General features: G+C 33.5%; 1 protein-coding gene across 4 annotated transcripts; it reads left to right on the forward strand.

Annotated features, from left to right (window-relative positions):
* The first annotated feature begins 8,458 nt into the window (after positions 1–8,458).
* On the forward strand, positions 8,459–13,392 carry LOC142530325 (putative trehalose-phosphate phosphatase F). Of its 4 annotated transcripts, none has more exons than XM_075636105.1 (13): positions 8,459–8,616; positions 10,467–10,525; positions 10,609–11,086; positions 11,180–11,320; positions 11,427–11,498; positions 11,617–11,739; positions 11,838–11,894; positions 12,002–12,103; positions 12,207–12,284; positions 12,394–12,463; positions 12,577–12,647; positions 12,728–12,820; positions 13,005–13,392. In XM_075636105.1, the coding sequence occupies exons 3-13, from the start codon at positions 10,796–10,798 to the stop codon at positions 13,059–13,061; spliced, it is 1,155 nt and encodes a 384-aa protein (XP_075492220.1). In that variant the 5' UTR covers positions 8,459–8,616; positions 10,467–10,525; positions 10,609–10,795; the 3' UTR covers positions 13,062–13,392. The 4 variants fall into 4 exon arrangements, with proteins under 4 accessions (XP_075492220.1, XP_075492222.1, XP_075492221.1 ...); XM_075636107.1 differs by lacking the exon at positions 8,459–8,616 and adding an exon at positions 9,706–9,812; XM_075636106.1 differs by lacking the exon at positions 8,459–8,616 and adding an exon at positions 9,819–9,967.
* Positions 13,393–14,647: the final 1,255 nt, after the last annotated feature.

A 14,647-nucleotide genomic window follows, 5' to 3' on the forward strand; every position in this document is an offset into this window, starting at 1 on the left:
TGAGTGAAGTTGCCTACAACGCTAGTGAGGTTAAGTATTGTACTTTTAATGATTCCGTAGCTTACAAAAGCGGGGTAAGTAGGATATCTTTTTACAAGGAGATCACCTATGTACGTGTGAGGATGGGCCGCCTCGATGAAACACATATGAAGCCAAGATGTGTTCCATGGCCAAAACGGACACAACCAATAAAACAAAATGGAAATGGAAGGATTGTTTGTGGTATTCAAAAAGTAGAGGAGAAAAAAGAAGAAAAAACAAAATTAATGGCTTGTAGAGGCAAGTGTTGAACACTTTTTCCTTAAGAAGAATTTGCCCCTCACAATGTGCTAGAGGTTGGTGGCAATCTTCTCCCAAGATACAACTACAACACTTGAATAATGAGCACTCAAATATTCAAGTTCTTTCACAAAGAAATGAAGAAACTCTCTCTTGAAGAAGGAAGAAGAAGAAGATGCAAAAGATGATATGATATGTTATTTTAATGTTTGATTTTCAAATAATCAATCATTTAATGTTTTTCATGTAAAAGACATGATCTTTCATTCATAGGGGGTGTCCCTTGGCCATTGTAACTGATCAAAATCATCAAACAATGCCAACGAGATGAAAAAACATCAGAAAATTCGAAAAAATCCGAAGGGGCGCGTCTATGCGCGCGCCTGCTCGCGCGCTGCCGAGCAGCTCGGCGGCGCTCGCCGAGAGCGCTCGGCAGGCGCGCGCACCCGCGCGCGGGTGCGCGGCTGCTACTGTTCATCGACCAATTTTTTTTATTTTTTTTTCTCGTTTTCGTCCCTTGCATGTTCCGACTACTCGTTTTAAGTTTTTTCAACATTTGATGAACTCGTTTCGAGTTTAATTCAGAACCACCGAATTTAATATTCGTTCATTAAGCTTCGTTCTTCGTTTCGAATTTTCCCAATCAAACACATTGATTTATTTGCTTAATTTTCATTGATTAATACCGTAGCTTACAAAAACGGGGTAAGTAGGATACCTTTTTACAAGGAGATCACCTATGTACGTGTGAGGACGGGCCGCCTCGATGAAACACGTATGAAGCCAAGATGTGTTCCATGGCCAAAACGGACACAACCGATAACACAAAATGGAAATGGAAGAAAGGTTATAATGTGTGTACAGTTGTTTGGGTTTACATGAACCGCCAAGAAGTTCAAGACATCACGTTCACTTCGTGGCCTAGTAAATCCGATTGTATTCCACTAGAGCAGGTTCAAAGCCAAAAGTTACCTCTCCTGATGTGATAATTTTTCGTATATACTCTCTCTTATGCATCACGAGCATTCATGCATTAATTTCATTCATGTGGGGGATTGTTGGAATTTTAGTGCTTAATGAATTAAAATTAAGCAAATAAAGCAATGTGTTTGATTGGGAAAATTCGAAACGAAGAACGAAGCTTAATGAACGAATATTAAGTTCTGTGGTTCTGAATTAAACTCGAAACGAGTTCATCAAATGTTGAAAGAACTTAAAACAAGTAGTCGAAACATGCAAGGGACGAAAACGGAAAAAAAAAATTGGTCGATGGAGCGGGTGCGCGCGCCTGCCGAGCGCTCTCGGCAGGCGTTGCCGAGCGCTCTCGGCAGGCGCTGCCGAGTGCTCTCGGCAGGCGCTGCCGAGAGCTGCCAAGCGCTGCTCGGCAGCGCGCGCACAGACGCGTCCCTTCGGATTTTTTCGAATTTTCTGATGTGTTTTCATCTCCTTGGCATTGTTTGATGATTTTGATCAGTTACAATGGCCAAGGGACACCCCCTATGAATGAAAGATCATGTCTTTTACATGAAAAACATTAAATGATTGATTCTTTGAAAATCAAACATTACATAACATATCATATCATCTTTTGCATCTTCTTCCTTCTTCAAGAGAGAGTTTCTTCATTTCTTTGTGAAAGAACTTGAATATTTAAGTGCTCATTATTCAAGTGTTGTAGTTGTATCTTGGGAGAAGATTGCCACCAACCTCTAGCACATTGTGAGGGGCAAATTCTTCTTAAGGAAAAAGTGTTCAACACTTGCCTCTACAAGCCATTAATTTTGTTTTTTCTTCTTGTTTCTCCTCTCATTTTTGAATACCACAAACAACAGACCCAAATATAGCTCATGTTCCTCCACAACCTAAACCGAAAGCACATGTCAGATATCAACAATTTTTTGTGTCTAAGTTGTCGAAGTAAAGATAAGTGCGGATTTGTCATAATTGACAAGTTGTCTAGAATATTATGTGTTTTTTTTAAATCTTATTTTAGAGGATGAGAGGACTCGAACCTGAGTCTATATAAGAGGAAAACAAAGTGAGACCATTAGAGCTAAAGCTCGGTCTCGTCTAGAATATTATGTTATGTGTGAATATGTGTAGATTCTATAATTAATATCTAGGAATATTGTATGTATTTATGTATTTCCCCTTATATATTATTATACCTAATTTGCATGAGTGATTTAGAATATGGTAGTTTTATTCAATTATATAAATAAATAAAAACAACAGTTGTCTCTGAACTAGAACAAGTCTGTGTGAGCAAAACTATATAATAGACTCTATGATAAAATAAAAAAAAACTTTAGAATTGACTCTTGTTTACAAAAACTTCATATTCATATTCTGACATTAAAAAATGTGTGGTAGTCAATGTAATTAATATGCATATAGCCACCGTCTCACTCCGTTAATAGAATAGTAACATAAACCCACTCAAATAAGAGAAATATTCTGTCTCTCCAGACGTGTTCAAGTTAGATGAAATATGTGAGTATTTAGTCAATAATCAAGAATTCGATTTTTTCTGTCAACACTTTCTCGAGTGAGTTTATCATACAGAGTTTGTTAAGATTGAGACCTGAACTTAGCTCAACCCCAAAAACTAGTTCAATGAGGGAGGATTGTCCAATACCATATATACAACTCCCAGATATTTTATCCAACCGATGTGGGACAACTAACACACCCCCTTATGCCCATGAATGAACATCTGGAAAGTTAAGTTTACAAATGATCCAATGACTATGTTAAAATTGGGACTTGGACCTAAATCAACCCTAAAAGCTAGCTCTCTGATTTCAGTTTGGCAAAAGTTGGTCCTTCGGGTGATCACACACATGTTTTCACCAGGGTGATGGGCACATATGGATATTGTGTGCGTGAGTACGCAATGACTGGAACAACAAAAAGGTCGGAGTATTTGCATGACAAGATGAATCCGCCTATTATATACCGTGATTTCAAGAGCTCAGACATTTTACTGGAAATGGATATCATCCAAAACGCTCTGATACCATGTTAAGATTGGAAATTGGATCTAACTCAACCCCAGAAGCTAACTCAAGATGGGATGTTTGTCCAAGTTCATATATGCAACTATCAGGGATTTTATCTAACCGATGTGAGACAACTAATACACCCCTTCAAGCCCAAGAATGAACATCTGGAGCGTGAAGTTTACAAATGACCCAACTATAGGCAGAACGGGTGGCCTAACTATAAGCAGGCCAACACATAACGGTAGAACTTGAGCTCTGATATCATGTTAAGATTGAAACTTGGATCTAACTTAACCCCAAAAGCTTGTCAAGAGGGGATATCATGTTAAGATTGGAACTTAGATCTAACTTAATGCCAAAAGCTAGCTCAAGAGGGGAGGATTGTCCAAGTCCATATATACAACACTCATGGATTTTATCTAACCGAGTTTGTTATGTATGATTTATCTAACTAATGTGGTTTGCAGGCTATTCGAGAATTTATCTTGTGCTCAAAGAATTATAGTAGTTGTGAGTTCACACGTCATAAAAAAAACATTCGGGTTGAACTTAAATTAAAACAAAAATCGCCACATAATATATACGTACATACATATATGTACACATACACACTCACTGCTGCCAAAATGGTTACTATTGTTCTGTATTTTTATTTTTCTAGTTTTTTTTTATTATAACACACGCGAGAGATGAGATTCGTACTCGAGGTGCCAGCTAATCTGGCAGGGGGTGAGACCAATGGGCTACAAGCCCGGTCTCTTATTTTTGTAGTTAGATTAATAAAAAAATTGAATAATTATGAGATTTGAAAATAATTATTTGTTTTAAATTTTTTTTCTAGTTATGTAGTTCAAGGAATGAAAGAAAAAATTATCAAATTATTTTTAAATCAAAAGCGCATACATTAACAAGTAAAGATATACATTAATTACAATTTATGGATGAGCAAACCACTGATTTCAACCAAAATAACTCAACAAAATGAATTAATTTGAAAAATCGTTTCAATTTATACGAAAGTTCGATTTTAATTTTTAAAATATTACTTAAATCAGTTCGGTTTCTATTTTTAATATAAAACTTCGATAATCGGACAATAGAATCAGACTTAAAAATATATTTTTTTAGTAAATAAAATTTAAATTTTTTAAATTCAATTTTTATATTAAAATTTTTAATTAAAACGTTATTTTTCAAAAAAAAAATCTAGAAGTTTGGTTATCAAAAAAATAACCGACTTTTTCGGTTCTTTGTTCGGCTTACGTAGTAAAGTTCGACCGATTCGTTTTGTTAAAAAAGTATTTGATTAATTCGATTTTACAAAGTTACGATTTAATTTTAAGCGAACACGCATGTTTACTACTATATAAGAAGCGAAGCTAGTCACAGAGACTTTTGGATCCTAACTCCGATTGGCTTGGGCGGCAAGTTTTGGCCGATGACAAGAATCCAGCTGGAATTGAAAGTGACCAAAAATAAAAAATGGACCCCACAGTTTAACGTGGTCGACTCATCACTGACACGGTTCACCCGTGGCTTTACGCCAACTATCCCCTTAAAGTCGTAATTCCACGTATGAGCCTTTACAAAGATTTCCTCTTGGGCCCCAAATCTTATTGCACGCTTTTCTTTCCCAATATATAATAATAATAATTAACAATAATAATATAGTTGAAGCACCGGGTGGCTTCTTTCTTAATAGCATATCATATAATAATAATAATACACAACTTGTGTGTCATAATAATAAAAATAAAATAACTCTTAACAATAACTTCTCGAACTAATTTGTCGCACAAAGTTTATCTAATATATTTCAAATATTATATATTAGTTGGTGATATTCTCGTAAGAGTCCGGATCATTAATGACCCGGGAAACTAAATGAATAGCCCTAATTAGAGTCAATATACATATTACTTTCTTCAGCAGCCGGACATGAGATTACCCGGGATATTTTCTCCCCGGGCAATCGGGAGCCAGGGCTCTCGTGCAATTTCCCGAGAGCTTTTACTCGGGCTATCTCGAGAAGCGCACCACACTCGAGTGTATCAGTATGAGCTACCTCATGCTTGGCAATCATTACTATCAGAACGACATGAGTTTGGCGTGTCAGAGAAGTCATCAGAAGTAGGGTATAGGCAGCCGCCTTACCATACTTAGCAGGTGGGCACTGAAAACAAGGTAATCATAGGATTTTCTCTTATAAATAGCAGATACACTTCTCATTTACAGATTCTGGAATTTTTAACTCTCGCATATACAGCCATTTTCCTCTCCCTCACCTGCTGACTTAAGCATCAGAGTAGTTACGCCGGACACTCATCCGGCGCCCATTCACGAGTTCATTTCATTTTCTGCAGGTTACAGTTGAAGATGTCTCATAGAGAAATATCTTCATCAGAGATATATTCTTCCCTTGCTCATTTTCTTAAACATCAAACTTTTATCATATTCGGTAGATTGCACCGATTCGGCTCACCCGATTTACCCGGAACACATCATTAATGTATATTACCTATCTAATATAGTTCAAGTTATGGCGTTATTCTGAAAGTTTATCTCATATCTATATATATATATAAAAGCAGAGTTTTTGCCAAAAATAGTAATTTCCCGCCAAAATGTCATTTCTAAAAGAGGAAGTATTTATCATCAATATTTACATATGTGCACTACAATAAATGATCCCTTCAATTATTGTTTGCATTGATTATATCAATTCATTTAATTCAATTTCGAATTTAATTAATTTTTATATTAATTCAAATGTAATTTATGTATTATATGTTTTTTTATTTTTTTACTCAAATTAAAACTAAACTATATTAAAAAATTTTGCATTAATTATATCAATCAGTTTAAGTAAAAACTGTATAAATAAATTTAAAATAAAAATGATTGCAATGTCACTCATGAGGTAAATCATCCAAAAATAAATTTTGCTATTTTAAGTAATTTACTGCTCAAATTACTTACTAAAAAAGAAATAAAATATTTAATTAGTTTATTTAAATTTTTTAAAAATAAAATTGGTTGAGTGTTAAAAATTATCATTACAACAAAGCTTTCCAATGGACATTAATTTACTATTTAATAATCATAAATTTTTTTATCCCAAATACATATTATTTCGAAATTACCTTAATTTTAAAGAATTATTGCATTGTAGTTTTCTTCCAAAACTATATGTATATTGTATATCTTGAATTTTAAAAATTCAAATAAGATAGCACAAGAAAATTAAAAGAAATAGATTCAAAAGAGTTTCAAATGGACATTAAATTACTTTCAATAAACATGTATATTACCCTCAATAATCAGAAATGTTTGACAATCAATGCATGCAGTTCGGGTTTTTCATAATTTGAAAGAGTTAATGTATGGTGTAATTCTATCAAAAGCATCCAATGTATACTTTTTGTCCCTTGGGATGTCTTATTTGAATTTTAAATTATAAATAATGCAATATTGCACATTATATTAGAAACCAATTTTATTAAAATTTATCTTATTAAATTTATCTATTCTAAAATTGAATTCTGAAATGACTCTTCTTTTCATCACTATATATGAGTTGAATTATTTCGAGATGTAATGTTTGTTTAAATTTAGATTTGTTCTTTGTTATGAAATACTTACATATGAAACAACGAAAATAACGAGACATTAAGTTTGAAATCTATCTTTCATGATCAAGAAGTAAAAAATATTATTCTTCTATTTATATAAAATTTAAATTATTACTTATTACTAATGTGATAATTTTCTTCTATATTACAAAGTTTACATATACATGATAGTATAATGTCCCGTAATGGAAATGATTAAACCAATTCAAAAGAAAGCAAACATCTTATTAGAAGACACCTTATAAAATTTGTTGACATTGTTTTGGAATACACATTGTAAATGTTAATAAAATAACTTTTCTGATTCATACATAATCTACTTATTATCACATGTTTCATTTTTTTCGGAATAATAGGCTGTTGTGTATATTACGAAGAGATTTTGTAAATTAAATCACAACCCATTTGGATAAAGATATTGATGAAAAAATTATTGTTATAATTCAAATGTGTCAAACACGTGTCATGTCACAAAATTGTTCGTGAATGTGGATTTAGACGAAATTACTGAATTTTTAAAAAAGTATTTCTCATTAATTTTATTGAATGTGATTTAAAAATATTTTCTTATAACATGTTAAAAAATAATAATATATAACTTCTCGAAAAGTAAAGAATTAAATATGTATTAAGATTGATGACCGACATCAATACTATAAACACGATAAGCATCATGTTATTGCCTTAGGCTAACACGATCTAAAATTTTGATATATGATAGTGATTATTAGCCAAAAAAATTAATCGACATGCGTTGTATTTAAGAAACATTTTAAAATTAGCGAAAAAATAGTTTTATTTTTATTTTTATAATTGTATTAAAATTTAAATATCTATTCATTTTTCACTAATTTTTAATAATAGCATCTCGTGCATCGCACGGGTTAAATACTAGTGTATAAAAAATAAATAGTTATAAAATAATAATAATATAATAAAATGATTGTATAAAAAACTGTCATTTAGTAATAATATATAAAATGAAGATACATTTCAATCTTGATAAATTCAAACTTTTTTTATAAATTTTTTATTTTCTATAAAAATTTGTTAATTTTTTTTTTTTAGTTTGGGTGAAGTTTCTTAAAATGAAATTTGAAAGGAGCAGCTAAGGATGCTGCTGAAAACAATATAGTCAATGAAAAATCATACGCTCAAACCTGATGTTTATAGAAGAATATATGGGCCCTTGATGGACCTGTCTTCTATTTGAGCCTAGGGATGAGTCAAGGATACTGAGCCATCCGTAAAGTATCAAAATTCATGAACATAAAATAATATTTTAATTTAAATATTCAGATGTGCTATTAGTCATCGACTCCACCGACAAATATTAAGTCAAATATTAGTTGGTCAATACTATATTTATGAAGAAAGTAAATTTACACAAAACTGGCACGTAATTTACACAGCGGTCAAACGAAATCGCGTGCAGTATTGAAACTTTCAATTGCCTCCGGTTTTAACTATTCAGTTCCCTGCAGTTTCCTCTCACCATCGTGCCCACGTGACCACGTCTCCCCTCCTCCTATTTATGCTGCTGCCAAAATGAAATTCCACTTCTTTCCCCTTCCGCTTCGTTTTTCATCAAGTGATCGTGCATTTCACCCTGATTCTCAATTTCTACACATTTCCATCGTTTCCCGTGAAATTCCCTTCTGGGTTTCTGCGCTTTGTTCGAGGAGTTGTTCTTTGGGAAGGTGACGTCATCTCTGCTTTGTGAGCTGGAATCTTGATATTTGAGCTTTGACTGTGTGCGCGATTTTGTGTTTCTTGAAATCCGATTCGTTTTTGTTTGCATTCTTGCATTGCTTTTGGTTTTGATCTGCATTTCCGATTTCTTTATAGCATTTCTTTTCTTGAGCAGGTTGGAAAAATATGATTACAAAATCATGTCTTTCGGGCTTGGTTTATAAATATTTTCTTTTTTATTCTTATTGGAAAGGTTTGAACCTCTCGTATGATTTGTGTTCTGTAATTTTTTCCTTCCCTCTGGTTTTGAAATGCCTCAAGATTCAAATTTTCATCTAATGCATTCCTTGTAAATTGCAATGTTTGAGAATTATTGCTGCCCAGAATTCCTCTTTCGTCTTCCGAAAAAGTTCTGCTTTTGTTTGCTGAAAACAATATGGGAGAAAATCTTGGCAATAGTTTCATCTGGAATAGTTTTTCTCTCTCTTTTGTTTAAACCGTGTTTTTGTTTCCTTTTGGTATGGTTTGAAACACTCGATGTGTTTCTCAACAATTTCTTTCAATATCGTGTTTTGAATTTGCCACCTTTTTTGTCCTGCAACTTTAAGTTTGGTTCTTTCCTTCTCTCTAGTTGTGACAAGACATATTGAATAGGATTCTAATATGTCGGCATTGTAGTCATGTTAGTGTTGTAAGATAAGGTGAATTATTTGATACTTTTCTCCCATTTTATGTATATGTAGTTTTAATCAGGCATTCTGTTGTCGGCTGGTTCATTGTCGAAATTATTTTGTTATCTCTATATGTTAAGCTGTTATCTAGTGAGCACTACGAAACCGCGATGAAGGGGCCAAAATAATAAATTAGTATATGAAAGTTATTGACCAACTGCTCCACCGATGGACTAATTAATTTGCATCTGTGATCTCTGATGGTGACAACGTTAAAGGGACATCCACCCGATTTTTTTCCTCATAAACTTTCATGAATAACATGGTTTATTACATTTTTGTGAATTTTGGTGAAGCCGGGTCCATATGTTTAATGATGTCCTTGTTTCTTGGTAGGACCAATAATATGTGGTTGTACACGGTTTTATTTCCTCTGTATACTATTGGTTAGGAAAACATAATACAGCTATAAACCACTGTTTCTCAAGTTTTATGAATTAATTATCAGCTCTGTCTACCAGTCTTCGAATTCTGTGAGTGTATCTTCATAGCGTCAGTAGCATTCAAGTGGTCAAATTCTCAGACAATGTTTATTCAAAGTCATTGAGTTACTGGATTCTTTCTCTAGTTATTATCCTTCCTTGCATAATGGAACAACTTTCTTGACTTGAAAGCCACAAGTTCTTTGGTAACAATATGTGTTAATCTTTTCATCTTGTTGTCAACTCGTTGTTTATATGATTTTGCCAGTTTCCTGAGATAGATGGGACATCAAAGTTTGATCTGGTGTTCCTTCATTTTTTTGCGTCAGATAGTCTTAGTTTCTAATTCTTAAGGTTTGTTCAAATGTCAATTATCTGCCGCTGATGTGCTAATTTGTCATTTATTTTTTCATTCATGGTTTCCACATGGCCATGGTAGCTCTACAAAATCACTGTATTATTATATTATAATTATTGAATGCATATATTTAAAGCACAATGATGGGAAAGAAACATCCATTCAAGTATGTTTTTTGTATCTTTACTTTTAAAATAATTTCTTTTGATCTGGCATGGTATATGTCTCTTTTTTTCCTTCATTTCTTCATGGTTTATTGATTTATATTTCGCTTTTGATTACAAGCCGTTAGTGTCTTGATGCATAATCACATTTTGTCTGAAAATTCAGTTCTTGAAATTTTGCAGTTCTTTCTGTTCGCTGACAAGAACCTTTGGAACGACTTAGAAGTAATAGAAATGCAAGAGTAAGATTTGACTTACATGTGCTAGATAAGTTTAAAATTCGTCTATCAATTAATTAACATGCGCTTTGATTATTATTTACCAGGAATCTTCTTCTTGATGGACTGTTTTCCCTCCAGCAGTGATAAATATACTCTGAAAAAGTGGTTCTTTATTGACAAAACTGTTGGTTAAATTGACTTCAATATTTTGCAAATAATCTTATTTGATCTGATTCTACCTGCTAACAAATATTTGGAATTTCATACTTTTGAACCTGAAATCTTCATTCAATGGATCTGAAATCAAATCATACGTCCCCTGTTCTCGCTGATACTGCCCCTATGAGTAACTCTAGATTAGGCATCCACCCAGCTGTACTGCCATACCCAACCAATGGCCCTGCTTTCTCTTCAAATCTCTTCCTAACTATCCCGAGGAAAAAGTCGGGAATTCTCGATGATGTGTGGTCAAGCCTGTTTGATGCTATGAAATCATCATCTCCAACTCATAATAGGTTAACAAAAGAGTCGAATACAGAGACTACTTTAAGTGACTCTGATCTTGCTTACCGTGACTGGCTGGTAAAATTCCTCGCGCCCTTATGATTTTCCTCTAAAATGCTATCACGAAGATGAAAGGAGTGTCATGTTGTAATCTACTTTTTGGATCTGCAGCTTAAATACCCGTCAGCACTCACTTCATTTGAGCAAATAGCAAACAGTGCAAAAGGAAAGAGAATAGCATTATTCTTGGACTATGACGGGACTTTATCCCCTATAGTGGACAACCCTGATCACGCTTTCATGTCAAATGCGGTACCGTTTTCGTATCCGTCCAGAAGTACAGAATTCTTTACCAATAAAACAGCCTTTGTCCCCATCTCCTTGAGTTGTTTCTGAATCTTGAATGACTTTTTTCCAGATGCGTGCTGCTGTCAGCAATGTGGCCAAGTATTTTCCCACGGCAATTATCAGTGGAAGAAGTCGAGACAAGGTGATAATTGGCTGGTTTTGATTGATTTCTTTTGCACCCTTGTTATAATGTATCAAGATTTATTTGAAAAAATCATTGTTCGAAGTTTTTAAATTCGTGTCTCATGTCATTCATTCAGGTATACGAGTTTGTAGGACTAACTGAACTTAACTATGCCGGAAGTCATGGTATGGATATCATGGGCCCGGTTCGGCCCTTTAGCAGTGATTACAAGAATTGTATTAGGTCTACTGACAAGCAGGTAATGGTTTGAGAAATCCATCTTTCCTGAATTTGTAAACTCAAGCGATTCTGCACTCATTTATGGACCAATTGTTTACAAGTTTATCTGTGATATAGGGCAAGGAAGTTAATTTATTTCAGCCTGCTAGTGAATTCTTACCTATGATTGAAGAGGTATGCTAGTAACAACTTTGGCATCATTTACCATTTAATGCATCAGCTCAAGAAAGATGGTTTTTTATCTGTATTTTGAAATCTCTTTGTTTTGTTGCTAAACTCAGGTTTTTAGATCTCTTGTTGAGATTACTAAAGACATAGTCGGTGCAAAAGTTGAGAACAACAAATTCTGTGTATCAGTGCACTACCGCAATGTAGATGAGAAGGTATACAATGGGTTTCAAAATTTTAGTCGTTCAATAAAGTGCTTTTTATCTTATTCTATTGCAACCAATAAAACGTGTTTCTTTTTCTGTGTCGGTTTAACAGAGTTGGACAACAGTTGGTGAATATGTTAACGACATTCTGAAACAATATCCTCGTTTGCGACTAACACATGGTCGGAAGGTAGTTTTACAAGCCAGCCATATTGTTAATTATCCCGACTCTGTACTTTCCGTATTTCCTGAGTGTTTTTCCCGCTTTCTAGTTTCTTGATGGTTCGGATATGATTTAGGTTTTAGAAGTCCGACCAGTCCTCGACTGGGACAAGGGTAAAGCAGTTGAATTTCTTCTCGAATCACTTGGTGAGAAGCTTTACTATACCCTACTATATCCTTAAAACAAGACATTTTTATAGTGTTAAAAGGTTTTGTCTCGTGTGAAGCATCTCAAGAAATCAATGCACATAAAACTGCAGGGTTAACGAACTCTGATGAGATTCTGCCAATATATGTTGGAGATGATCGTACCGACGAAGATGCATTCAAGGTCTGATATATCAAACTCTTGTAAAAGCTTTTTGTAACAAGAAAAAAAAAACTCTGAACTAGACTTTTAACAATGTACAGATCTTGAGAGAGGCTAATCGAGGCTATGGTATCATAGTTTCTTCATTGCCTAAGGAGAGCAATGCATTTTACTCTCTCAGGGATCCATCCGAGGTATTACAAGGATCTCTTCTTGAATTTCGCATCAACCTCGATGTTCCCTTTCTCCGCGTAGTTTTCTTGAGCACGAAGTTTATAAGTAAATGTCATGTTGTAAAGAATCTCAAGATTGCAATATAAAATGTTTCAAACTTGATGGACATCCATTTCAGAACTAAGATTTCTTCATCATTTGCAGGTCATGGTATTCCTCAAGACCCTGGTGAAATGGAGGAAGAAGAGCGTGATATATTGACGATTGAATACGACGTCGTTCTCGGTGATACTTATACGGTGGATGACGGAACATTTTAATAACAACTTCAAGAGGTTAAGGAGCAGAGGTGCTTATTTCAAAGTACCAAGGATGCCCGTGTACCCTTTTTCCTCCCTAGTTTGTATTTTGTTCCATATATTTCAAATTTTCGTACCACTGTTGATTTTAAGGTCCTCCCCAAGGGAAGCTTCGAGGATTCATATGTTGATTTGTTATCATGTAAATTAGTCTTGTCCATTCTTCTTTGGGTTGGTTCCTCGGTATAAACGAATCGAATCGAGAAATATGATACTGTTATTAGTTCTAGTAATTTTATTTCTTCATGTGCGATTATAATATTTTAATCTCGTGCTGTCTGAATTTAGACAAATAATGTGCATATTTTTTATGGATTTAAATGCGTATGAACACATAGATATACGAATAAGTACAGATTTCTTTGGGGCCAACGAAATTTCGCTTACAAAACAAAAAATTTGTAAACAGTATTTCAACTCAAATATTTTGAATCATATAAAAATGTATTTATGAGTAGATCTCTTGTGATAAATTATGAATAGCAAATAACAGTATTTATTTATTTATTTATGAGTAGATCTCTTGTGAGACGGTTTCACGAATCTTTATATGTGAGACGGGTTAATCCCTACCGATATTCACTATAAAAAATAATAATCTTAGCATAAAAAGTAATAATTTTTCATGGATACCCAAATAAGATATCTGTCTCACAAAATACGACCCGTGAGATCGTCTCACACGAGTTTTTGTCTTTATTTATTTATCTCTTCCGACCTAAAGGAAACAAAAATTAAATGCCAAAATTTGCCAACCATGCAAATTGCCAAATTGTTTGGATTAACATAGAAAGAGATAGTAAAATATAATAATAAATAAATAAATATAGGGAGGGATAAATTTCTCATTGGCGGGGTCCACGTAAACCGTGTGTAGAGAAGTGGAGCCCACAAACTTGCATGTGATTTCCTTTCAAAAAATCCGAACGTTACACCACTACCACCACTGGCGTGATTACAACCTCATCATTCCCATCAAATTAAAGTGTCTCTTCTAAAATAGTTATACATACATGATTTTAAATATATGATGGTCATTTTAACGATATTCACATAAATATATATATATATATATATATAATCGTAATTGTATCATGGTTTAGTTTAGTTAAGTTATAAAAATTAATTAAATTTCTACTTTTATTAGTAGGGAATAAAATTTTCTATATCTTTAGTAACACGTGTATAATAAATTTTTTCTGACCTAAAATAAGCTGGCACAAAAATCTTTTTCGATATAACTACATAAGATTATATTTTTTATTCTCACTATCAACATTTTTTTTAGGCGAGCTTATCATACAAGATTTCTCCGGTGTGATTTATTTGATTAACATAATTTCAAATTATTATATTATTTCGAAGATTTGCTCAATACGTATCGAAAAACATCAGTAATGGTTTTTCTTGTCATAAAAAAAAATAATAATAAAGCATAGAAATGTTAAACTAGGTAAGATAAAATAAACTCGTTCCATTTGTTTTAGG

Source organism: Primulina tabacum, chromosome 17 (genome assembly GCF_025594145.1).
Source record: "Primulina tabacum isolate GXHZ01 chromosome 17, ASM2559414v2, whole genome shotgun sequence".
In the NCBI taxonomy this organism is placed as follows: Eukaryota; Viridiplantae; Streptophyta; class Magnoliopsida; order Lamiales; family Gesneriaceae; genus Primulina; species Primulina tabacum.

Coding starts and splice junctions, on each gene's coding strand:
- LOC142530325 (XM_075636105.1), top strand. CDS start 10,796: ATGGATCTGAAATCAAATCATACGTCCCCTGTTCTCGCTGATACTGCC. Junction 11,499..11,616: donor GTGGAAGAAGTCGAGACAAG/GTGATAATTGGC, acceptor TCATTCATTCAG/GTATACGAGTTTGTAGGACT. Junction 11,740..11,837: donor TTAGGTCTACTGACAAGCAG/GTAATGGTTTGA, acceptor TCTGTGATATAG/GGCAAGGAAGTTAATTTATT.